Source organism: Lepisma saccharinum, chromosome 1 (genome assembly GCF_977018435.1).
Source record: "Lepisma saccharinum chromosome 1, izLepSacc3.1, whole genome shotgun sequence".
Lineage (NCBI taxonomy): Eukaryota > Metazoa > Arthropoda > Insecta > Zygentoma > Lepismatidae > Lepisma > Lepisma saccharinum.
In genome coordinates, this window is record NC_139229.1 from 11,006,689 (window position 1) to 11,034,640 (window position 27,952).

The 27,952-nt window shown below is 36.4% G+C and overlaps 1 protein-coding gene and 1 non-coding gene across 2 annotated transcripts; one reads left to right on the plus strand and one right to left on the minus strand.

The window, feature by feature from the left end:
* Positions 1-242: 242 nt before the first annotated feature.
* LOC145992711 (neuronal synaptobrevin-like) lies at positions 243-27,952 on the minus strand. Its single transcript, XM_083129098.1, has 6 exons — positions 27,847-27,952; positions 15,184-15,355; positions 14,246-14,324; positions 13,655-13,734; positions 11,046-11,097; positions 243-1,860 (listed from the first exon to the last, which is right to left on the minus strand). Coding segments are annotated over exons 1-6 (522 nt in total). The 5' UTR covers positions 27,849-27,952; the 3' UTR covers positions 243-1,723.
* TRNAT-GGU (transfer RNA threonine (anticodon GGU)) lies at positions 10,098-10,169 on the plus strand. Its single transcript has one exon. It is a non-coding gene; the product is annotated as a tRNA-Thr (tRNA).

The following is a 27,952-nucleotide window of genomic DNA, read 5'->3' on the forward strand; positions in this document are numbered from 1 at the left end:
TGCACACATGTGAATGGAGGGGAGGAGTTGATGTTGTTATGGCCATGATTTTCTTAGAAGCAAGCATTGTACATAAAATAAAATTGCACATAAATTTAATCTTTGGTTCAAGGCATATTGTAAGTCCCAAACCTTATGTCTGTAACTTATTCCTTATTAATATTAATGATAGACAGAATTAAATTAATTGTAAGTTTACACAGGGACAATTAATAATACAATAAAATATACTATGAGAAAGATATTACATCTTTATTATTATCTATACAATATTTCATTACAATTATATAGCAGTTATTTTTTTCTACAATCTCTCAAAAATTAATTAAATACTGTCAAATAATACAACAGATCATCCATTAATTACAGATGCATAATGATATGCTACATAGTTAGGGACAATGACTTAGAGGTTTGCATAGGTACTGTTTTGAATGCTATAATAGCAAGTGATCTAGAAGCTATTACTGTAGATCATTTGTTATAGCTATATAAAATAGCATTTTAAAGTAGCTACCTCCAACAATTTGTTGCTTTGTAATTTTTTGTTTTTAAAACCAGAAAATTTATTGATTGTTATACAATGATATGCTACAGTTGTTCAGTAACCACAATTGTAGAATGATACGGTACATGCTTTGTAAGTATCATGAGCTACTGTGGTTAAATGATATGCTAGTTTTTTGTAACTGCTATTGAATCATGGTACGGTTGTGTCCTTTTTGTATATGCTACAATATCCAGCATCCTCTTATAGGCACATTATTTTTTTTCTAAACCCAAGAACAATCAACAACAACAATAGACTTCAGGTGAAATAAGGCAGTCCACTTGTATAGCACCATCTGCCATTTCTTTACTGGTGTTATAATAACTGTATCTCATATCATTAACCATGTACAACACATAAAAATATTTTAGCATAATTAACAATATAGACACACAAGATAGGTGATATCTTTATAAACAATTAAAACAATAAAATTTATATTTGATAACCATGTAAGTGAGAGTTTTCAACAAGGTTGAAAATATACATGGTTCGATTTTAAAAAACAAAACAAGAAGTTTAACTTGACTCATTGTGTTGAACGTCTACTTGTTGACAAGCACATATATTACTGAATGTCTGATATGTACATAATTTCTAATTTTCTTTTCATAACCTACAGCCTAATGAAGCTAATATAAAGAATAAATACACACACACATGTTGACAACAAGTTAATTCTTATACTTCGTATGCATATGTGAATATGTAATATATGTTTGTTACAATATACACGTTGACTGTATTCTCATGTCTGTATGTATGTATTGTCCTTACTGTGTAATGTCATGCTACTCTAAGCTGCAATTATTCCTCTTCAGTTAAATGTAAATTATGATTTGCAAAAGGTTATTGTGCACATATAACACCAAGCTTACCATTTTTCTCATGTTCGCTCTAGCGGGCTATTGCATGTGGTAAAAACAAGGAGGGCTACGAATGTACGCACCTGGTTTAATTGTGGAAGGTTTGCATATTACACATGCATTGTTCTTTTGTGTAGCTGCTCAAAATTTTCATCGGAAAACAGACAGCATAGAAGAAGACAGAACAAAAGTCATGTAGAGAGAAGAGTATAGTGTACAGCATGACAACACACAGTGAGCATGAAGTTAAAAATCAATGAAATTCACTGGCAAAGAAAGAAAAGACAGGAAAAGTTTTGAGTTCAATCTACTTTGGATTCGCAGGAGGACTGGCATCTGCAGCTGCACCAGGAGCACCACCAGCAGGGGCAGCACCGGCAGGTGCTCCTTGAGGAATATACATTGGTGGACCTTGTGGTGGAGGATTCTCAGGCATGAACTTAACTAAAAGACACAGAGAACCAGAAGCACATTTAATACAACATCCTAAAGTAGCAGACATTTGTGTAAGTCTACAACCAATTACACAGTGTACAGAGAAAGTACAATCGAACAATTCAAAATATGACACATATACAAAACCTATACATTTACACACAGACTCATACTCATCACACGCATACACACTAAACATCAACTCCCTGCAACAGAAATCAGCAAACATAAATTTATTTTATATTTTAAAGTATAAATTTATTAATTATATTCTTCATCCTTAAAGGTTAAAATTAAATTGATAGGCAGATATTCTTCAGTACTCTAGAAGAAACTGTAAATACTTGATGGAGGCCACCTTAGAAAAAGTAGAAATGAAATCTATTTCATTAGCTATCTCTAAAAATGTCAAAACTATGTGAAAACATCACAATTTTTATTTATGATACCTTAATTTAGTTGAAGCATTTGGGAAAATGTGCAATTTGGATATAATGGGCTTATTGCAGTGACGCAAGCATTCACTTAATGGAAAGTGCAAGCAATGCTTTTCAATTCATGCAGTAGTTACTAATAGCAGTGAGCTATTTTTTGTGGCAACTAATATTTGTCTAGATAAATGTGCAGTGCAAGAAAGTTATTACCTAAAGTTTCCAGAATATCTGTATATTTCTCCTTAAGATATAAATATAGCTTTTGTATAATGAATTTGGTCCAAAACTATTTTTCTAAACAGTATAAATAGGAAAAATCTTCTGGACTTAATTTCAATAAAAAGTAGGTGGTGATCTAATGATAAAAGATCTCAATTATCCCTGAATGTGAGTAAGGAATATTTGTCAGTGATGCTGTCATAGTCAATGGTTTTATCACGTGTAACCATACTTCTTTAGTAGCATATATAACTAATTTGCAAATAATACCATGTTACAGAACTAAAATATAAAGTGAGACTTAATTTTTTTAGGATATTTAAGGCATATATTTTTCTTGCCTGATTAAATGTGGATATAGCAATTAATATAATTCATAAATATCTTTTTCATAAGTGCACATGTAACATATTGCATGCAACAATGTATAAGTACAAAAATGCAATTTAACCTACTTTTAAAATTCATGCAACACTACAAGCAACAGTGAGAATTTAAGCACACTACAGTCAACATGGAAAAACAAGAAGCAACAAGACTATTTCATCCTACCTCCTTTCAGTTTGTAAGTTGAATAGACCAATAAAAATGTAATTAATGTTCCTGTCAGTTTGTGTGTAAACATACTGAATACATTGCATGAGATCAGTATGCACAATGAAAGGTACCCAATACAATTTGGTAAAACTCAAAATTGGAATGAATTTTCGATTATAGTAATATTCCAACATGTAAATTAAGAGTAATCCTAACTTCCTCCTAATTTGTTCCCTATTTTCACTACGGATATGTGCGTATCACAATTATTGTCCTCATTTGCTTGAATTCATGAGATCAGCATTAGTTTATGCTTTTAAAAGACTGAACTAAAAATTGCTTTGCTTTGTTCATTACCAGGAAAATGTGATTTCCTTTATTTTATAACTGAGACATTTTCAATATGTTGAGTAAATTAATATCGTATCTCAATATCTAAATCCAATTTCTCATTATATCATGTCAAATTTAAGAAAAGATATATTCCTTATCAGTATCTCTGGAATGGAATAACACTTTAAATTCTAGAATTGTAATTATCCCTGGTGTTGTTTCAGAAAATTTCACTGCTTTCAAAATAAAATGATGAACATGAAAAGTGATTTGTAAAGCTTTGCTGATTTGAAAGTGAATGTTCCTATATCACTGAGCCACGGTGGCTCATTAGGTAACGTGTCTGACTACCATGCTAGAGGTCCCAGGTTTGATCCCCAGCTGGTTCAAAACCGGGAATTTTTCTAACGTTGGAAGTGACTCAAGTACCCACCCAGCATCGAATGACATGGGTATCTGCGGGAAACCCTGGGAGTAAAGGCAGTCAGGAGTGTGATGCTGATCACATCACCCCCACTCACGACCGGATCAAGAAAGTGTTGGCGTTACCCCCACACCCCCTATACGCCTTCATGGCGTGGTGCTAAGCACAGGGGAGAACTTTACCTTTTTTTTACCTTTACGTTCCTATATCACAGTACCCACCCAGGAATTTGAACAAAAGATATGTTTTCATCTTGTCACTTTAAATTTCTTGATCACAGGCTGACAATGTTTTGGCAACTGGAACCAACCACATCATGTAATGATTCCTGGTGTATGTTGTCTCTTTATTTTGTCTTTCTTTGATCTAAGTGTCTATTAATATAATTTATAAATTGCTTTTTCATTGTAAGCAATCTTTCTAGCCATTTGTTGTAGATTATATACTTCATACTAAGAGCTTGCCTTCCTAGTACTTTATTGTGGACAATAGAGATATTTACAGTGCTGCAGGAAAATGTCAATGCTTCTGTGAATTGCATGAACAACATCAATAACTTTAACCCTAGAACACTACCATACGTTAAATTTACGTATGCTTCGCACTCAATTCTCTCCCCTACCTCCCACATCGCACCCACCTACCACTCCACCTACCCAGCACCATGGTAAGGAGGGCGGAAGCAGTGAACGTCTTTAGTTTGTGCATTATGTGAGACTCTGTACGTCAATAATACGTAGTGATAGTAACAGAAGAAAAAATCTTGCACGTAATTTTGACGTGCATGTAGTAATAACGCCATTTGTATTCACGTAAGATTTGCGTGAATTTTTCTATAATATCTCATTTTTCTATAATATGATCAACATCGCAGCGATCAATGGATGCATTATTCACACTCACAACCTCTACAACAATCAGGGCAACTCAGAAAAGAGACCATTCTCACGAATTCAGTTCATGCTTCACCTCCATGAGAACTTGACCAAGATCTGGCAGGAGCAAAGGCTAATAAATACAGGAGTTAAGAAAGTTAATTTTGAAGGTACTGGGGAAGGAAGAGACAAGTACAGTAGCAGCCATGTTACAAGGAAACCGAAAGTATTGCAGTTTCTGCAACTACAAGAAAAGGAGGATGACAACTACGTACTGCTCCTGTGGGAAGCCAATTTGTGGAACACTACCGTACGTAAAATTTACGTATGCTTTGTGCTCAAATCCCTCCCCTACCCCTCACCTTGCACCCACTCACCCCTTTGCCTAGAAGTGCCTCAAGTTGTCCGTCAGACATAAGGCAGCACTGTGGTAAGGAGGGTGCAAGCACTGATCGTCTTGATTTCGTTTGTTACGTTGTGCACTGTACGTCAATTTTACGTAGCTGTGTAAAACGAGAAGTATCTTCCACGTAATTTTGACATTTGTAAATTCGATTTGGATACTTAGATTTTGAAAACAAAAGTTTAGAAGCATGCACTATTTTCTTGTAAGACTTTAAAATTACATTTGTTCCTTATTTACAGCGTTATGAATATTATTATTGTTTGCTTTTCATTGTTTGAACTTTTCGCCTTCATTCTTGATGTATGAATGGGCTTGTCAAGCAAGACCTTCTCTTAAAATATTAAATGTTTAATAAAACCATGCTTATACATTTTAAAATGAAGAATAAAATTTCAATAGAAGGAAAAATAAACAAAATAATGTTCACAATGAATAGAAATTTGTTTTCATGATGCAGAGGTTGTTTTAAAAATAGATTTCTTCATGTATGTAAAATTTACGTAGCGGTAGTTATACTGTAATATTGGAACACGGTAGTGTTCTAGGGTTAATGTTGATGCCATCATATACCATAAAAATCACTCGATCACTGAACAAGAATACCCTCAAAGGGTTTGGAATGAGTATTCTTCATCTTCAGAATTGATATATAATATAGATTGTACTGGTCGGTGTTCATTGGCCTTGTAATACATATTGAATCTTGAAATATATACATACCTCAATGCAATTTATATTGCATCACTTCCGAATTTAACCTACAAATCTTCAAGTAGTGAACATGAGATAGACCATGTTCTAGACCACCAATTCAAATGCATTGTTCTTTGTTGGCACATTAACACATTTGTACTGGAAATTTTTCAAATTCATCAGGTAATCATTAAGTTATCATAGTTCTTAATGATTCCAATCCTATTCACCCTAAAGTGTAAACTTGCTTTTATAAGAACCTATTTCAAGTTCTATTCTACAACAAAAAGCCATTGTTTAATTTAGGAAACCACAAATATGTGAGGACTTGATTTTGTTTGTCATCTAAAACAACAGTTTCAATATTTGTCCAGAAATCAGAAGGTTTCAGCTTTGATTTCTGGGCAAGGAAGAGATTATTTCTGTAACAAGACATAATGCATAATTTTCCACTATTTTTAATTGGTTACAATTGCATGCAAAAATTCTAAAAATAGATATTGTATCATGTGGAATTGTATCAATGTTACAATTCCAAGCAAATTTGACCAATTTTAAAAATAGAATAACAAAAATTAACTCTTGTCTGTTATTAGATAATGACTGTTTCAGAAAAGAACAGAAAACGTATGATAATATGAATAATAACTTTATGCAAAAGATGTTTCAATCAATTCTGCACTCCATGGTGTTCAATCTTGTTACTTCCAGAACTTGAGATGTGATCTTAAGATGCCTCTCATGCTGTGAAAAAACAAGCAAAATCACAAATCTCATTAATATAGTTCTGCAGATGGATACCATACTCTAAATGAGCATATAAATATACAGATGTGCACAAAAACCATGCAGGAATAAGCCATTCATGCAGTTTGAAAAACTAGAATTTGTCAATATAATTTCTTTCTAATAATTCTCTCTGCTCAAAAATTGCACATGCTAAAAATTAGATTGTATAAATAATATAGTATTCATTCGATCATACAACATCTGTAAACAGGCAATAATACGTGAGTTACAAACTCATGCCTTATAATACAAGTACCTACCATTACGTCATTAACATCTGGGATATCAAACAGGTTCATGCAAAACTTTGCAATAAGAAATCTTGGGTTTGGTGTACAAGGGGTCCTGGGTTCGATACCTGGTGGAGGCACAAGTGGTTCGGATTCCACTTTAAACTCTAGGTCCAGTCCCGATTAGCCTTACTGTGCATAAAGTGGACTTAAAACACCAAATCAACAACAACAACAACAACAACACATGGTGTACATATGTGATATGTCAACTGCACATACCCCACTTTCTATGTCTGGTATGATTAATCTATGTGTGCATAAAGTCACTGATGGACACTCTTGTGCATCAGCCTGTCCATTTGTTTATTATTATTATTATTATTGTAAATGAGAATTGCACTTCTCCAATATTTGCTCCATTGTAACTTATGAAAACTTGGTGCTTGATATATAGGAAAGGTCCATTGTGGATATCTCTCATACAATTTATTGATTGTCATGATGATTAGATCATATGAAAGAGGCATTAAGAAGTTATTCAATATATTGAGTGAGCAAACTTATATGGAAGCTGAGTACTCTATAAAGACTGGATATAAAATAACACCGAATATGGTGTTTGGTGTTATAGAACACACCATCTGGTGTTAAAATGGAATTGGGGTTCTACAACACCATTCTTGATGCTGCACCATTGCCTTTCAATCAACATCACATGTAAAAGCCGGCCAGAATTAAATTAGTAGTTCATTGCAATCAACTTACAGTTCATTTTTCCATGCAGTTTTTTTATTCACAATCGATTTTACTACCTCGTCAATTGAGAATGTAAATGTTCTATCTGCAAATTGTAAGCAAATCAAGATATTTTGGCTGTGGTCTATTTAGGATGCAATTGTTTCATGTCTGCTATCGTTTGATGGCTACATACAACCAATATTGATATATTGAGAGTGTTTTGGTCCATGTACAAAATTTGGAAGCAGACATGAGAATGCAAACTCCAACAGCCAATGAAACCTTTTGATAATTTTTGCAACCAACCACAAGCGCCATCAGAGTATGAGAAAAACCACTTGCATTCTAACCTCAGTCACTTGTGGGAGCTGCTTAGAAGTAGTAGCTACTACCACCAGTGGTCTTCGATTCTTACTTTTGTTGTTAACAGACAAAAATTTTGAATAATAGTGGAATCAAAGTAGTTGATTGATTTCCAAAAATATGAATTATTTATTTTATGTATTTTGCTTCCGAATGACAAATTTATAATGAAATTGTTTCATCTCCATCTCGTTGCTAGTTTTGCATGCTAGCTAGTGTTTCGTGCAATTGTTCTATCTGAAATTTCAATTATTAATTACAGAATAAATACATAACCAAACAACTACTTGTTTTTAGAGAGGCTTCAATATATCAGCCTTTCCAATGATACAAACTTTCAGCACAATGTGACAAAGATCCAAGAAAGGGCTTTAAAGGGCTCTCCTGCAGGGTTGCTACGTGTCTGGAAAACCTGCAAAACAGGGAAATGTCATGGAATTTTGCAGATCGTCTGGAATTTATGTGCATTTTGGAGTCTGCAAGAGAAAAAGTTGCAAAATGAACAAGCAGTTCACTTCCACTTCTGGATTCGGTTCTTTTGATTCCACTCCCAAAAAAAGATTCAGTTTAGAATCTTGTTTCTTTCATTCTTATGAATCTCAGTCTTGTGCAAATTATGGTTCCTTCGAATTTCTGTAATAAATTTTCACTTTTATAATACTAGATATTAGAAAGAATATTAAAATAAAACTTTCAGTCCAAATATCTGATTGATAATGAAAGTACATTGACAATATGATCATAATTATCAGAAAGGTTGGTGAAGATGAGGTTATCATTGACTATTTTATAGATCTTAGTCTTGTTGGCATTTCCTATAGAATTCTTATATGCAACAAAAATTTCTCCAGATGCTGTATACTTATAAATGTAAGCAAAAAAGCAGCATTTTCTACGCCATTATAAATCCGCCAGAAAATGAAAATTTGTGTATGGTTTATAAAATTTTTCTGTTGTTTTAATATTGTGGAGATCTGTTATGGTGAAATAATGTACCTCTGTTACCTTAGCCTGAAGGTTAGATACACGTGATTGTAGCAGCCAATACATTTGATGCCGATTATAATTATAATTTACTCTTCGAATTTTCACATGTTCTTGTGTGTGGAGAATGAAATTTGTTAAAAAAGTTGTGAAAGCGAATATTCGTAATAATCATTGAAAACACAAGGTTCAAAAGCAAAAATCATGATGATAAACATGTCTGGAAAAAAATCATTTTTGGACTGGAAAACCTGGAAATGTCAGGAAATTTCATAGTCAAAAAATTGTAGCAACCCTGCCTGAAAAAGTGAGAAATTGGATTTACATTCTCAGTGGACGACCTGTATGGTAGTAGCTTCGTTTATGTTCATGAAATCGATCGCAAAAGAAAAGCTGCATGGAGAAATGAAATGCAAGTTGATTGGAATGAACTATCTCTCCAAGCAACCACCAAATGGATATCTATCTATAGATGCAATACAATCAAAGTAAGTAATGTTTATCGGTGTGGTATTTGAAAAAAAAAATCAGTGGGAGAAATTCCAGCAACTAGGCCATTTTCTCATTTCTGGCATATACCATAGATAACAGAAGCATTGTGTTTCTGCAAGCAACAACAAGTATGAAATTGGCATATGAAATTTCTAGTGTGAAAAAGTTCTTACCTTCTTTAATAATAAAATAATTCAATCATACAAGCATATTTTAATACTTATTTAACATGTAAGTAAACTAATATGTTATGATAAACCATTGTAGATTAGGCACACACACTCCTGTGTGTGCCTAATCTACAATTATTAACATCTCTACGCTGGAAGGAACTAGGCAACGTCGAAGTCTACTGTGTTTCAAAAGCAACAGATCCCGTTGCGGTAGCACTGGCAGAGACGATTCCATGCAGGTAAAACAGCGATAGCAAAAGATCAGGTGAGGCCAGGCTGGCTCGGTAGCTCAGTGGTTAGAGTAATGGCACGGTATGCCAGAGACCTGGGTTTGAGTCCTGGTCGAGCCTGCATTTTTCGCTGAAAATTTCTACGTAGTACAACTCCTGTGTGTGCCTAATCTACAATTATTAACATCTCTACACTGGGAGGAACCAGGCAATGTCGAAGTCTACTGTGTTTCAAAGGCAACAGATCCCGTTGCGGTAGCACTGGCAGAGACGATTCCACGCAGGTAAAACAGCGATAGCGAAAGATAAGGTGAGGCCAGGCCAGCTTGGTAGCTCAGTGGTTAGAGCAATGGCATGGTATGCCACAGACCCAGGTTCGAGTCCTGGTCGAGCCTGCATTTTTCGCTGAAAATTTCTACGTATGATAAACCACATCTGCCCAACCTGTAGAGGTGCTGTATTATATTTATAGAGAATATACAGAGTCAGTTCCTATGAAGAAGGATTTTGAATAATCTGAAATTCTTGAACATCCAGACTGACATAATTTTGTCACAATTATTTCATCTTCTTTGATATGGAAAACTTTTCTACACCATTTCCCAATGAAAATGATCATAGAAGCTAATTTTCCAATATTATAGCCAACAGAATGTGGATGAAATGTTGATGTGTACAAAATCGAAATTCATTCTCAATTAGGTTCCAAAATTTCATACTTGCAAATAGTCAGATTCATATTATCAAAGAAAATATTTTAGGGGAGGAACGTTTTGCTAGAAGAAAGTTTTCTCATATCAGCCATTGTGTTTTATTATCTGATCTTTAAGCTCAAGTTACTTTTAAAGTCTTTGAGGTCAAGACTTACTATTGTGTTTGCTGGACGTAGCTAACACATCTTTATAATTTGATTTGATTTGATTTATTTGCATCCAAGGATTACTAATCAGTATTGATGGAGCTTTTTCAATAATATTATCATTTTGGATTTGACCTTGTTACAATATAATTTTATGATGCATACCATTACTTTTTTGTGTAGAAATATAGAAATATTATCTGAACACAATCCGGTCTCATTCTCATGTATATTGGAAACTTTTCACATGGTTATTTTTTTTTTAAAGTAAGGCACATACTTACATGTAATTAGTGGTGATGATATATGCATTTAAGACGTTATTGACAAGACTCGCATAAAAACAAAATAGTTAGAAGCAGAAATGATTTTTTTATCTTACGTAGCATATGAAAATGACCAGGGTACTTACGCACTAAAACACCTATTACTACCAAACCAATAAGCCCCATGATAATCATCATCTAGAAAGAGAAAAAACAGTTACATTACTTAATAGGAAATTTACCTTTGATCAATAGTATTGATTAAACAGACTTTTACATCAATAACTAATAGTGGCATAGCAAGAAAGCAATTATAATCCCTTAATTGATTTAGATATGCTACAAAGAGAATTTTTTCGTCAACAACAAATACGTATGAGGTTTTGGACTTATGGTATAATTTGTATAAGGTTATTTTGCATATCTTGCATAAATATAATCACAACTTTCATCTAGAATTATGAATTTTTTGATAAACGGAAATATTATGAGCTCAGCACTCAATAATTAAATTTCAAGGTGTAGTTTAGAGAATTTAGTTCCTAACGTTTATCTAATTAGGAGCTTAATAAACAAGCTTAAATATTATTAAGATCAAAGCATGGCAAAATCTTCACTCTGAATCTTTGTTCGAAAGCTTGACCACAGATAATCTACCTAATAAGAAATTAGAATGAGGGTATTTAGAAAACAAGGAAAAATGAAGCAGAAATAGTGTTGTGGCCACGTTTATTAAATGTAGGTACAAAATGAATAGAAATAATAACTTGTACTAATGAAATTAGCCTAAATTAATGTTGCATATGCCACACACGGTGGCCGTGCAGTCTAAGGCATCAGGATTTGGGCTCAGGCTACGGGATGTTCACTGGTTCGAGTCACCTGGAGGTGGGGGGGGGAGGCATAACAACTTTTCTCCTGAGATTTCGGCCAGTGTATGAGACTGGGGGCCACCACTGCCATGAGGAGACTGGGAGATATGAATGAGTAGCAGAACCTGGTCATGGAAAACGTACAACAACAACTGGGAATTTGTCATCTTGACCACACACCACTCCCTAACTGGCTGGATGATCGCCCACCTCTGCTGAGGCATGTGGGACTGAGACCGGCAGTCAGTACGTAGGCCTTGGCCCTCAATGGCTGTTGTACAATGTAATGTTACATATACACCCAAACTTAGCATAACTTGTCACAAAACGTAACCTAACTTAACAAGTGTTGGCAATACTGGCTCCTTTTAATCAGGGTGTCCCAGGTTCCATCCCCTGTGGATGCACATTGCACAATTGTTAAGATTCTACTTTATACTGCAGGCCCAATTCTGATTAGCCCATCTGAGCATAGAATAGACTGAAATTAACCTAAATTAAACCGACTTGTCTAAACCTAACATGCCTGATTCTAATCTACTAAAAGCTACTGTAACCAATTTTGTAACCATACAAAATGGAGGATAATGAAGGTTGCTGGTGCATTGTAACTTTCTATGTGTTTTCTCCAGTAATGAAAAAAGGAGTTTCTATTGAGGGTGGGATTCTTATCATAACGGGATTGATAACAACAACTTTATGCAGAAAGTATTTTGTCAGCTGACATGAGAGTGTAATTCTTTCACCTGTTTCTTCCATAAGCTTTGACAATGCTGATATAGTCAGCTTGGTGGCCCAGCCCATTAAGTGGTCAAATTCTTAATCTCCTCACCAAAGTTTCCGTTTTCGAGTCCCTGCCTGGATATGGTGATCTTTATGAGTGTCCCTTTATTAATTTCATGAAATCATCACTCATCCTCATCATTGCAATTAGCTAAAAGTGTCATAAAAGGAATGCTATTTAACAAAAATATATACATATAAATTAGGGCTGAGCCCAGTGGCGTGCCCAAGGGGGGTTGGTAGGGGTTATAACTCTCCCCCCCTTTGGCCCAGTATTCCTAAAAAAAAAGAACATCAAAGGTAAGAAAAGTTGGCGAAATGAGGGTTAACTACGAGAAAAAGTGTACATAATCCCTCCCTTTCAAAAATCCTGGGCACGCCACTGGCTGAGCCGATACCACTTTGAACCAATACCGATACTCTTATTGATTTTTATCGATATCAATACCGATACTTAAAAATTGCAATAATTAAATTTGTTCAAAATATTGATCAACGTTTGTGTGTACATATTCTTCTCCAATTATGTCCATCAATTTATCAAGAAATTTGGTTTAGAATATTCAAGAATTAATTCAGAATATTAAAATAATGTTATGTAATAACAAAATAGAGTTATCGTAAATTGGTGCAAAATAAAAAGAAGTTTCAATTTTGAATAATTCCCTGGATAATTAGTCTCTATGAAAGTGTTGCGTGGCATTTTTCCTGACTCTGTGAAAGATCAGGGTGATGGAAAAGTATCAGTTGGTATCAGTAGATGAATTCCAGCCGATACTTTCCAGTACCGATACTACTGGTATTGGCCGATACCGATACATCGGCATCGACTCACAGCCCTAATATGAATACAATGTTCATAGAATGTGAATGAAACTTTAAACACTAGTTTCTGGTCATATTGACTTGGATTGGCTTTATAGTGTGTCATTCATATGATGGTATAATAAAACATCACTATTTAAGGTAGTATGTGGTATTTGGCAATATTTTGCTTCATGAAATTCAGTGCAAGCTGAAGGGAAGCTGAAGGTGATGCAACCCCTATGTTTATAATTTACAGTAATTTAGAATAATGCGAATACATTCTGTTACTCTACCTTCATATTCTGTAGCCAAAATTTGTTTTTCAATTTTCCAGCCTGTTTCTCGAATCTTGAGGCACCATCCTCAAGGGCATCTGAAAAAAGTAAATAACAAATTATTGTAAAAACAATAATTTATGCATGCTTGCTTGAATAGAGCTTTAAACCTGACTCTTTGTACTCCAGAAGTATGATACTTGTAAAATTGCATTCCAAATAAGCAACTCTTCCCTCTTAAACAATTTACCAATCTGTTTTAATATGCAGAGCCGTTGTAAAACAAAGGGAATAACTAATCTAAAGAGTAACTAAATTGTTTCTGAATATTTAATTGAATTAAACTGTCAGTGGATGCAAATCAAACTTATGTGTTCCAGACAGTTTGTATAATTCAATTTACACTGCCTGATTCTTATCTTCAACTGAATTTTAGGTGTTAAATGGCTCTGAACCTGAAGCTATATTGGGCCTCCCCGATGGTGCAGTGGTAGCGTAAAACACCAAATCAACCAAATAACCAACTGAAGCTATATTAACATGCTATAATTTACCGTTTCATACATTACATTAAACAATTAACTTCATGTTAAAAGATTGAACACGTACCTGCTCTTTCATCCAACTCTGATAACTTCTGATCTCTTTCCAAAACCTTCTCCACATTTGTTATCATGATATCTTTTACCTTTTATGCAGCATGTAAAAATACATTCAAATTAGAATAACGTCACATTAATTTTAAGTTTACATTACTCAACTCTTCTTTGAAGACAAATATTATACATATCAAATTAAATATTTAATTAATTAATGTTGTGTATTTATGGGATGATGAAAATTTGAATTTGAAAAACTGAAAAAGTATTAAAGTTGCAATATTGTGGCTATACCAGCTGGCACTAAAATACAAATGTTTTTTTTTCTTTTACACTAAAATTTCACAGTTTACCAGTACTATTACAAATTGTTACATCATTAAAATATATTGACGTATATTTATCTTACGTATACATAAATTAGAAAATATGTAATTATGATATAATCAATATAATGAAAAAAACAATTATATCCTTGAAGTAAGATGGAAGCTTTCCTGGCGACGAATGAGGAATAGATTCTCTCGGGCTATCGACCAAGTGAGTTGCGGAAAATATTCCAAGCTTTCGAGAGCTAAAGTCACTCTCATCTTCAGGGTAGAAGTGACTTTTACACAACTCACCTGGTCGATAGCCCGAGAGAATCTATTCACAATTATATCCTTGTTGCATGACAAAAAATATATTAGTTACACAAAGGCATTTCTCATGGCACGCATTTTTTAGCAGTACTATAGCTGACTAATGAAAAAAATGCAGTTATTAACACTTATAATCCTTCGCTGTTCCATTGTTTCTTGTTTAAACTTTAGGAGAAATTACAAATATTAAATCAGTCTTGAAAAAGCCAGCTTGCAAGTTAAATATGAAAATTACATATTGGTACATATATAGATAAAACAATAAGTATTGAGTACTGTATTTCTACTAGAAGAAAGATTCCCCCACCTGGTCAACTTGTGCCTGTGTCTGTTGTAATCTCATCGCCGCTGCTGCCTTCTGCCTCTCAGCCATGACTTTCCGCATCTCAAGAGCAATTTCTTGAGCTGTTTTGGGGGCAGGCTCCCCATCTGCTCCTTCTGCTGGGGCATTTTCCCCATCTTTAGGTTTCTCTTCTGACCTGTTTATTTAAAAATGAAAATGTGTTAATAAACATAAAGACAATTAGACCAGAGTTTATCCACGTAGAGAGGTGAGAGTTCTCTCTTGGTGGGTGTAAGGATAAATTTGGAGCCAAAATCACAACAAATTTGACATTTGCGAAGAAAATTAATGGGAAAAATTACACACCAAAAAGCTAACGTTACCACCTTCGGGGAGGCCTTGGGCAGTAGCGTGCTCAGGATTTTAGAAAGTGGGGGGGAGGGGTGCGTATACTTTCTTTAGTAGTCAACCCTCATTTTGCCTTCTTTTCCTGTCTTTCACGTTCTTTTTTTAGGAATTCTGAGCCTAAGGGGAATTATGACCCCCCCCCCCCAACCTCCCCCTTGGGCACACCATTGGACTGGAGTCCCTAGAGAGACAAAGACTATACATGTAAAATTTCAGCATTGTTGCTGCAACAGTACTAGATTGATTGATTGATATGGTTTATTTTACTTCTGTCACTTTTGGCTAATTTCGGAGATGAAGATGAGTGATGATATGATAAATTGATGAAGGGGCACACAAGGAATACCCATGCCCAAGCTAAGATTCGAACCCGGGATCTCTGCTGTCGTAGATAACAGTACTCTAGGTATCGTGCAGAATCGTTCTAATGCAAAACGATAGGTTCAGATGTTTAAGATCTCCTTAGTACTACAGCATTCTCTTGAGCAGAATTTTATGCAAAGATTAGCTAAACATGAGTGGATCTGCAGTGCTTTCCAATGGAAACTACTCCCAAACATAGCCACTACGAAACTAAGTAAATAATAAGCTAATGTGAAATTTCGTGTGAGGGATGGCCGGCCGCGGTGGCTCAGTCGGTAACGCGTCTGACTACCATGCTAAAGGTCCCGGGTTCGATCCCCGGCCGGTTCAAATCCGGGAACTTTTCTAACGGTGAAAGCGGCCCCGGCGCCCACCCAGCGTCGAATAACATGGGTACCTGGGGGAAACCCTGGGGGGTAAAGGCGGTCAGGGGCGTGATGCTGATCACATCACCCCCACTCACGACCGGATCAAGAAAGTGTGGGGCGTTACCCCCACACCCCCTATACGCCTTCATGGCGTGGTGCTATGCACAGGGGAACACTTTACTTTACTTTTACTTTAGGGTGTCCATGTTTATCACTTGTCACAGCATAGCAATCCATTAATAAAAGGGATGTCTAATAGATGAAAAAAGGGGTACACTAAATGTACTAAAACCCAATTGCAAACACCACGTACTTATGGTGAATAAAATATAAACTTTTCGGTACAAAAACGGAGCACGTTTTGGGATCAAAAGAGGCATGCAATAGGGGCATTTTGGTGTTAAAATTGTGAATAAAATCCCAAATTTGATTTGATTCATGACGCAAAATAAACATTTCCTTTCTAATAGCACATTTATTAGTTTTCAGTTTTAAGTTTATTCCTGTGTAAAGGAGTGATTTTTGTTTCTCAAATTTTTACAGCAGAACGATTTTTGCTTGACTCACAGGATAATACAAATCGGAAACTGTCGGTAAATGAACTCTAAATTTCGTGTTTAAGAGTTTATTTCGCACTTTGCAGTTCATTTTGCATCATTTCGTGACAAAAATGGTAGGAAAATGTACCTCACACCATTTTTTTAAAATGAACATTACAGCATATTATTTCACATTCCATGTCTCTAATTACCATCCTTCTGGCATTGAGGAAATGATATCCTGTACGTTATGCAGACCCGTACATTTGTACTGTATTGTAGGTTGCATAATAAGTAGGTTAATGTCCGAGTATTACGATTTGAATTCCTATCTTGCCAGAGGAGTAAATGGTCTTCACAGCTGACATTAATTTGCTGAAGACGGCATTCCAAGGGTATGGGGTAGGGTGGGGTACAACTCCATTTTTTATGATATTCCGCTTGCGAAATTCCAGGACACGCCACTCGTTGAACAGACAGACAGACATGGTGCAGCGCTATACGTTTATTGGTATTGCATATACATAATGCAGATCTATATTTGAAGCAAGCGTCGCATTAATTTATGTATATCTTAATGGCCACTCGTGTGTTAATAATTCTGTTTTCATGTTCTACGAGGGATGATCGAAAAAAGCATATAACTTTTGTTTTATTCACTGTAACGTAACGAAAATTTATGTGTAAATTAATAACATGTTTGTCTTGTTGCGAGTTTGAGGACTTCAGATTCTGTCCATGTATACCCGATAAGTGGACATTTAAAATGGTGACTCGTCTAGAAAATTGGTCAAGAGTAGAAGTGAGGGCAGTGGTGCGGTTCCTGTGGGCCAAAAACACTACACCTGCTGACATTCATAGGCAGATTGTGGAGGTGTATGGGGAGGGGACAATTTCAAGGCAACATGTAGCGATGTGATGTCGTTCCTTCAAAGAAGGACGGACCAGTATTGTTAATGACAACCCTGGACACAGCGGTAGGCCCAGTACCTCAACCACTGACGTGAACTGTGCTCTTGTGGATGAGTGTATTCGTGAGGACAGAAGAAGGACATTACGCTCAATATCAGCTGAGCTGGCACTACCATTTGGTTGGCTGGCCACCATTATCTGACATGTGATGATGTCAAAAGAGCTGCCTCACGGTGGCCATGAGAACTTGACGCGGCTTTCTGTGCAACCGGTATGGAAGACCTCATCTACCGTTGGGACAAGTGCTTGAACAAAAAAAGGTGATTACATCGAGGACTAGTGTTGAGTGCCCTCCATCATCAGGTGTGTTGATCTTCCAGCTATGTCTAACACATACGCCATAATAGGCTTTGCAACATTTTTTTTCATCATCCCTCGTATGTGCTATCCACGTACAAGCAAGCATCTGCAGTATAATACATACTCATGTATAATAATACAATTATTTCCATTTGACGTACGGGGTTATCAGTTACCCCACCCCTTCAACCTACCAAATTCCATCGTCTTTTAAAAATTATTATGGGTAGGCTATTATTTGTTGACTGTAAGTAATTTCGTAATACTTGGTAGAACAGAAAACCTTAAAAAGTTAGGCGAATTAACACAAAGAAAGATTAACAATTACTCTAATAAGCGCAACAAAAGATCAAGACAAGTTACTTTTGTAGACGTGGATTTTAATGTGTATGTAATACCTACTTTCGCTTGGTGTAACGTTAGGGCATGTAGGCTAGAAGCACAAGTTATTCGCTACCTCTTGGAACCACCCTCTCGAAATAAAACCTGGCGGAGCATAACGCGCATGAAGCGCCAGGTCCTGGGTTTGAATCCCGGCCTGAGATTGGGTGTTATTTGTGAGAGTTCCTTCATTAATTTCATCATCCCTTCCACGTAGTACACCCTGTACTGAATTTTGCAGACTAGCGAGGCTCTGGCGTCTGGACTCATGGCCAGTTAGTACAACCCTCTATGGGTCTTGTGTTGGGTGCTGTACACATATGCTTGAGATTGTCCCCACATCTATTTCGTCTTATCATCATTCATCGCCATCTCTGCAATTAGCCAAACTTGGCAGGAAAGCGAGCTAAAATGAACCAAATCAATTATTCAAAATATAACCATTTGATGTTTTTTTGTTCATTTTGAAGTGTGCTTTATGCATACGTAGGCTAATCGGGGCTCTATATAGTGTGTTAAGTGTGCCTGTACTGGGAATCAAACCCTAGCACCCTTGCTTACAAAGCCACAGCGTTAAGCTCCTATCACACGGAACTGGATTTCTAGTAGGAATGCCCTAGTTGGCGCTGAACTAACTTTCTAGGTTACCTGGCTGACTGCTTGACTGGTTTGGAGGAATAGAACATGTTCTAATTTCTACTTGCTTTCCTCGACTGGATTCTGTGGAACAGCCAATCAGAGCAAAGTTTCGCCATGTGAAGATAATCTGTGAGTGTGCAAAGGAGCACTTTTATCTGTGGTTTCCGAGTGTTACTCCAGCAATGTATAACGTATACAGCATGAAAGGCGCGTTCAGTTACACCATCTATGCTGAGTGCACGGTGTTTACATTTGAAACAACAAACGTATTCTTCCATTCGTGTACAGTAAACGTTGTAAAGTATGTATTTAAGCAGCGCCATTGTTTTGTACCTAATAACGTTTTACACGAAACGTTATTCCTCTCAGTTGAATAGTTATCGGCTTTTAAAAATGTGAAGTGATACATTGTTTACATCTCACGCGGCCGCCATTACAACTTCCCTCGTATGGGAACAAAAGTCTATCGACAAGTACGCTGATAAGTACCGTGTGAGACGAAAACTAGCAAATTGGTAGCCAGTCCAGCGCCAAGTAGGGCATACCTACTGGAAATCCAGTTTCGTGTGATGCAGGCTTTAGCCACCACGCTATCTAGTGAGAGAAACTGAAATTGCCCGCTTGGAATTCAACGTTCCCTTGATATTCAACATCCGTCAGGGGGCATTTACCCTTCCCTGCACCCCCTTCCCAATGCACATGACGGCAACCGTAGAAGGATGATGGATATCTCCCTGCGCGCGTTCCTCCGTGTCAAATGGGAGAGTCGGGTTTCGTGTTGCCGCTGTAAAACTAGGCTGCTCGAAGGGACCGAGGGGAAGGCCACGCCAACTGACGGATCGATTTCCCCCCCTCCTGCCCCCCTGCTTTCGCTTTCGGCCTTTCGGCGAACCTTCGGTCGTGAGAGCGAAAGGTTGATTTTACACTAAAGGATGTACTTCCTTTCACGTTGTACTGGCAGAAATGCTAGTCTTGTAGTTCTCAAGTAATTGTAACGTAAAGTTGACGCTTGAAACAAACATCTCAGAAGTAGGGCTGTGCGATATTTCGATATATCGATGCAAAGTTGATCTTTTTAAAATATCGAAGCGTCGATATATACAGGGAGTACACAAAGACAAAGTGTCTGGCACATTTCAATTATTAATAAATCTGAAACTAATGAAGATGCAACTAAACTAGTGGCAATGATAGGTAGATAATCTCAAAACGTTTTATCAGTACACTTCTACATGTGCTTCTTTTGTCACAGTTTTGCCTAAAAACAATGTCTTCCACATATTCCCGGAGGAAAGAATCCAATGGGGTTGTGCTGGGTGATCTTCAAGGCCAAGGAATCGGACTACCAATTGAAATCTATCTTCCCGGAAAGCGTTCGTTCAAAACATAACGAACACTATAAAAGTGATGAACATCAATGTACCGAAAGTTAGAATAAACAACGCGATATCCACCGTGGATGTCGGCATGCTGACCCGAAGGTGGAAAGAAATCGAATATCGCAATGATATTCTCCGTGTAACAAGAGAAGCACATATAGAAACCTACTGGTACAGGACATAAAACTTTTTTAGTTTATCTATCTATCATTGCCATCAGTTAATTTGCATCTTCATTAGTTTCAAATTTATTAGTAATTGAAATGTGTCTGACAAACTGACACTTTGTGTACACCCTGTATATAGCTAATTTGATTTCTCATTGTTGGAAAACGTAGGTATAGTTCATTTTTTATAATTAATTTTGCCGACCTCCGTGGCGGAGTGGTTAGCACAGAGCGCTACGATGCTAGGGGTCCCTAATTCGAATCCCTGTCTGGGCATAGTTGTTCTTTGTGAGTGTCCCTTCATCAATTTCATCATGTCATCGATCATCCTCATCTTCGCGATTAGCCAAAAGTGGCACAAAAGCGAAGTAAAATCAATAAAATCAATCAATTGTAATTTTTCTTTCTTCAGTCAGTCTGTTTGAGAACGGTATGTAAGGAAAAAGCAAAAATAATAATCAAAGAATGAATGATACAGCATATCCCAGATCTGCGGGGAAAAGTCAGATTAAATCATGATTTATTTTGATGACCAGAGTAGGCAGGTCACTTTCGTCCCCCTTCCTGCTCAACTTTTCTTTGGGGGGTGAGAAAATAGATAGCAAGTTTTGCGTGTTGAATTACATATTCTTACACACGTAGGACTACCAAAGATGTACTTTTTGCCCATGTCTGAGAGAGGGTTTCTATAAGTCCACTTTTTGCACAAAAAGGCTATTTGGGACCGGACCTACAATTTAAAGTGAGATCCGAACCACTATGTTCCTCAATGTTATAAACAATAATAAAAATCAATTACGGCTATTTAATACATATCAAATTTAATGTATTTTATTCGTAAACGGGAGGAAGCTGTTTTCCTTAATCTCAGTGCAGGTTAAAATTTTCGTACCAATTCTAATTTCGTATTTGTAATTACGATCCTAACGTTATCTTTTCTTGTTGAAGTAGAGAGATTTTGTCTAATAATCTCTCAACGTCAATGCCAAACAGAACAATTTAATTTAACAACAATGAGAAAAGATTAAAGCTTACGAAAAGGTTTTGCACCCGCAGAGATTTGAACAAGTGGAAATTCAGAACGATAACCACTACTTCATATGCTCATTACATCTTCAGCCATCGTTATAAGGGAAAAAGAAGAAATCGTTCAATGTGAATTATAAATACATCCCTCCCTCTCCTCTTTATATATTTTGTAAAGGACACACAAACACGTTTAGTAGCAAATAAAAGAAAGGCTGCAAGATGATGACGTAATTACATAAACCTTAATTTGTTTTTTGTTTATTATCCAGTTGAATTCTACATGAACGTTTGCACAAGTTTGCTGCATTTTAACATAGACTCATTGCTGACCCTCATATGTTCAACTCTGAAGAATCTTATTGAGGCATCTGCGGTCACTTATGATTGATTGATTGATTTATTTAGGTTATTTTACTTCGCGTTTTGTGCCTCTTGGCTAATTTGAGAAGATGGGGATGAGGGATGAAATTATGAAATTGATGAATGGATATTCACAAACAACCAAGCCCGAGCGTTATTCGAACCCGGAACCCTTGGTGTCGCAGCGCGATGTGATAACCACTCGGCCACAGGGTCCGGCTGCAGTGACTTATGAGTAGTGGGCGGATTCATATGCACTAAAAAAAGGCCAAAATAAACATGCAAATATGCACTAAAAAGGCCAAAATATGCACTTAAAATATGCATTAAAAGGCCAAAATTTGCACTAAAAATTTTCAAAACAACCCATTTTAAGGTTCTGTACACCTTACATGCAAAATGCATGCATCAGTAACTCACTGCGAAATTATAGAATTAAAAGTGTGATAAATTGTGCTTTTTATGATCACCAAAATATACCAATTTACAAATGTTTTTAGTCTCATGGAACAAAATGAATATATTACATGCATTTCTTTGTCTGGAGGCTCGCTCTAAAAATGCAATAATGCAATTATAATAATATATGTACGTATCTTGTTGGAAACACGATGCTCTTTTCGTTGCATTAATCAATATCTTATTCTTTTACATTAACATTTCAATACACTAGATGTTATTTATCGTTGTTTTCATGTAGACGGCATTAGATATAGCTATCAATAAGTACACAAATTCCACGGACGCTATCTACTGCCATCTTTCTCCTTCAAATTACTTTAATAGTAAAATTACCACTTCAAATCACTACTACTTTCGTGACGAAAAGCATCCAAAAATCATGTTTAATCCCCACCAGTATGTTGTTTGAATATTTAGCTGCAATCCATCGACAGACATAATCGAAAAAAGTTATTGTATTTTCATTATGTCTAATTTAAAAATAAAATACTCTCATAGTGCATATCTCCATCATCTGACCATCATTCCCTTAGATTCTACCGTCTTGTTATTTTGTACTCAAATAATCTTGTACAGAATAATCCTTCACTAGGTTATCCAGCAGCATGTCCGCAAAAATTGACATAAGTTTATAAAAATCACAATATCCAGGCCTACGCAGACAACATATGTTTTCTGTTACCAAAAATAAAAGCTCTGTTTGAGCATGGTAAATTTACATGTCGGCAAATCTCCATTCAAGCTGCTGAAAACTACTGTAAATACCTGAAATGTTTAGAGCATACTTGAGAATAAATAACTCTGCCAGCAGTGGTAAACGCATCGTTGCCTTTGACCCACTGTTGGAGCAATATACTGTTACATCTTCTCTCCTTCGGCATTTATTGTCACTTCTGCAGCACACACATACACTCACAGATTTATCAAGATGTCACATTAACAGAAAATCTTCAAACAACGTGACACCAATGTTGTCGCTGGAATTTGGAGATATGACTCCCATCTCTGAAAGATCGTTCGTTGATTGATGAAAGAAGTGTGTGTTTTCTCTATCTTCGCAACCAGACCACCTGCAACGCTGTGAGATGAGTTTTGGAATGTACTTGACCTAACTAGTGCTCAACATCAGACGAAGTAGGCTATTTATTAATGCTGACACAATGAAGCAGACAAACTTGAAACGAACAATTACATGAAAATTGCTCCCAAATTTCCAATATATGCAAATTATATGCACGTTAAGCTAAAATATACACTAACGTCGCAAATATGCATTTATCCGCCCCCTACTTATGAGCCACAGCGAAGGTCTTTCCACCAATCTGCGTGCAGACTGAGGCCATTGTCGAAATTCTTCTTCTGTTGGTAAGCTTGCTGGTGTGGCAAGCGTGATCAGAGATATTGAATTTTCATTTGCCGGAGAATATCTATAAGTCGATGTGGTAAGAAACCACTGCTCTTCGCTGATGGAAGTGTATGGAGGAGGCGCCATCTTTAAAAATGACGAAAATGGCGTTTTTAAGCTTGCCTGATCAGTGTTGCAGCCCTGATGTTATTTCGTAAATAACAGTTGATCCCTGATGTAACTGTGGCCTGTATACAGTCTGATCCATAATTTTTATCAGACCATTAAGGTTTTCATATTACTCTGCCTCGTATATTCCAGCGTACGTAGTCGTATAAAAACTCCTCGAAGGGTTATATTAATAGAACACACTTATTATTTTTTACTTTTTACATATTACCGCAATGAATTCTACATACATTATCCGATTTCATATCAAATGACATATTTTGGGATCTTTGTAAAAATGCATTTCTGTCCTAAATAACACAATTGTACTATATTTACTGTCTAAACCATTTTGTCAATACTGATTAAGGATTAATCACTTCTTATTAAATCAAAGAGTCAAAAGTAGCAATCATCATTTAGCCATAGAGTTCTTTCACTACCACTGTCTGTATCCTTCTGCCAGCAATACTACCGTACCATTGCTCCGTAAGAAATGATATTTCAACGTTGTTTGCATTAAAAAAAATGTTAGTTTTAGAGCTTAGAACAGTTTATGTGTTTTGCCTGTATATGTTTCACAAATATGTGAGCTGTATCGTAATCAGAAGAAAAGGGTTTTTTCGATTTATTAAATTGTGGAAATGCCAAAACGGTTGGTTTTGCGAGGAAAATCTTTGAGCCCTAGTAAATAACGCATGAACAATTTGATTTAGTGCTAATAGAGCATTTAATATTGTAGGAGTTATATTATACTAGAATTAGGAGGAGAGATTGGAATTAAAGAAAATAAAACGTCTCAAGTTTAATTCTAATCTAAATGAGAGTGGATATTGGGCGATATCCCCTTTGAGATATTGAAGGGGAATGCCTTGCCCCCCCAAAAAAAAATTGCACCCATAGATTCATTTTCCTGATGCTGCCTATATGGCTAATGAAAGAGGAAAAATACAGAGAGGCGGCGAGGAAGAGAGGGGGGTGACTATGTGGCACGCACACACAACATGATGATATATAATTGGAACTCATTTGATATTTTTAATTCACTTCAATTTTGTTATTGAAAAGCTCGTTGACATGTAAACGCTTTGTTGTAAATTGATACTGGGGCTTGTAAAATGCACAGGTTAAGCAGGTAAATAAAGATAGCTCTCAAAAGGATAAATAGCTCATAGAAGTATTTTCAAGGGGTTCACTGGTCAAAAAGAAGGTTGAAACATGCTGATATCCATGAATGTTCGAGAATTTTTTCGAAGGAGATGAAAGCAAGGAATTTATGCAAAAAAAAAGGTAAAGTGTTCCCCTGTGCTTAGTACCACGCCATGAAGGCGTATAGGGGGTGTGGAGGTAACGCCCACACTTTATTGATCTGGTCGTGAGTGGGGGTGATGTGATCAGCATCACGCCTCTGACCGCCTTTACCCCCTCCCCCAGGGTTTCCCCCGGGTACCCATGTCATTCGACGCTGGGTGGGCGCCGGGGCCGCTTCCAACGTTAGAAAAGTTTCCGTATTTGAACCGACCGGGGATTGAACCCGGGACCTTGAGCATGGTAGTCAGACGCAATGCCAACTGAGCCACCGCGGCCACAATTTATGCAAAACAAGGCATATTCTCCCCCTTCAAAATGCACACTTTCAGTGTGTTTTCCAAATGGACATAAAATAGACATAAATTACTGACTAAAATGAAATTATATGATATATGTACTTTCAGATTAATATTCATTTTACAGGGAGCCGTGCCACTCTTCCATTCCGAATGTCCATGCTCATTTCCGACGCCATTCTCAATTTGCTACAAGGCCTTCTCGATGGTGCAGTGGTAGCGTCGCCGCCTTGTCATCAAAGGGTCCTGGGTTCAATGCCCGGTGGAAGCACATAGTAGTTCGGATCCCACTTTAAATTGTAGGTCCAGTCACGATTAGCCTTACTGTGCATCAAGTGGACTTAAAACACCAACTCAACATCAACAACTCAATTTGCTACAAGGGCGGATTTAGGAGTATGAATTGCTATATATATATATATATATATATATATATATATATATATATATATATATATATATATATATATATATATATATATAATATACTATATATGTTATATAATATATATTATAATGTGAGTACACAGACAATTAATATAAGTGCACATCTGCTCCAAACATCAAAGACAAACAGTATAGTATCAACTAACAAGAGAATTTAGTTCCCCGTCTCCATTGAAGTCTACAATTAGTTCATTATCCTCTCCACGAGACGTCTAAATCTTAGCGGGCGACATCCTCTCCTATAAATAATGTGAATCCGCCACTGATCTGAAGAGAAATAAAACCCACCCCCAAAATGTATACCCTCCCCTCCCCTCCATTCTTAGTTGGGGAAGGAAGTGACAAATCCACCCGAACCTACCATTCTATTGATTTTTGATAAACTTGCCCAAGTTTCGTGAACAAGGTAAATCTTCAAATCACCTCTGCTATAGTACAGTTGCATGGACCAAGAGTAAGTTATAACAAGCTTTTGTTGATGGCGTATCTAGAAGGATTTGTTGAGAATTTCATGTCTACTCCATATTGACCTAGCTTTACCAAAGGGGAAAAAAATAATAACGGTGGATTCACCAAAATCAGTATGTAGGTAAATATGAATCTACTCATATCGCTTATTCCATATAAATTTCTAAAGACGATACTGCCCCAATTTTTTAGATTCGTAGTCAATAATGTATGTAGAGAAATCAATATCCATTATAATATCATGGAAAATCTTTTCCTTTCGTTTTTTACGCTTGCGGTCTGATCGCTTTCAATAAATACAAGTTATGTTTAATGCTTATAATTCGTTCCTATAGTGATCACTGGCGTCACCGGGAAGGGAATATAGGGAGTAAACCTTCCTCTTAGAATGGAAATTCCTACAACGGAAATGTTGGATTCGTGAGAAATTGGGGAAAATGTTGCACTGACAGAAGTTGTAATATCTCATTTCATTGTCATATTCACGTTTACGAAAATTCTGGGTTAGCAACTGTCATTGTCTGTACCGTGGTGTATTGATACGTTGGGGTGCCACTCGATAATTGGCTCGGGGGTTCTGCAGATCAAACATTATCAAAACGATAGAAGCTCAAAAATGGTCTCCATTTACAACGATTTTCATTTTTTTTTACATATTTATTATTTTTCACTTTAATTTCTGAAAAAATGTTATAAAAATACACCCAATTTGAGATTGTAATAATAGGAAAATAGTTGTTGAGGGCGGGCGAAGAATTGATAGCTACAGATTAAAAGATACATATTTATTAATGAAGGATATGGAAGGCTCTTGAAATTTACTGCGATAAGAAGGGATTGGAAGGAAATTAAACACTACGGTGACGTGGAGAGATAATATGAGGTGGTTGGAGGTGCGATGATGTTGGGAACTATCATATTATTGTCTCGGTTCAACTTAAAATACCTGCCCCACAAGCGCATGCCGTAGATATACCACTGCATTCACCAAAATACCTGTCTACAAGAGAAGATCTATCAAATTGCTTATACCGTGTAGCAGTGTCGCCATAGCGCTATAATTAACGCGAAGAAACATTTATTACTAAATGATTTCTGGAACGTCAATACATTACACACACAACTGCGTGATTTCCTGTCACGTAAAATTAGGTCTGCCCCAATCGAACTTGCTTGCCTAATGGTGTCCATTTCTATCATACCTCTACTACGACGTTTAAGAACTTGAGACAGACAAATCGTGAATCTTTAGAGCTTAAAGATAAATTTGGAGGTAATTACTTACATGGTTTAGTGTAATCCTTTACTATATTGTTATTCTTCTCCCCTCTGCTGTCGATAAGCACACAACTCGCAGCGACTCAGCGACCCGAAACAGTGTTGCCAACGCC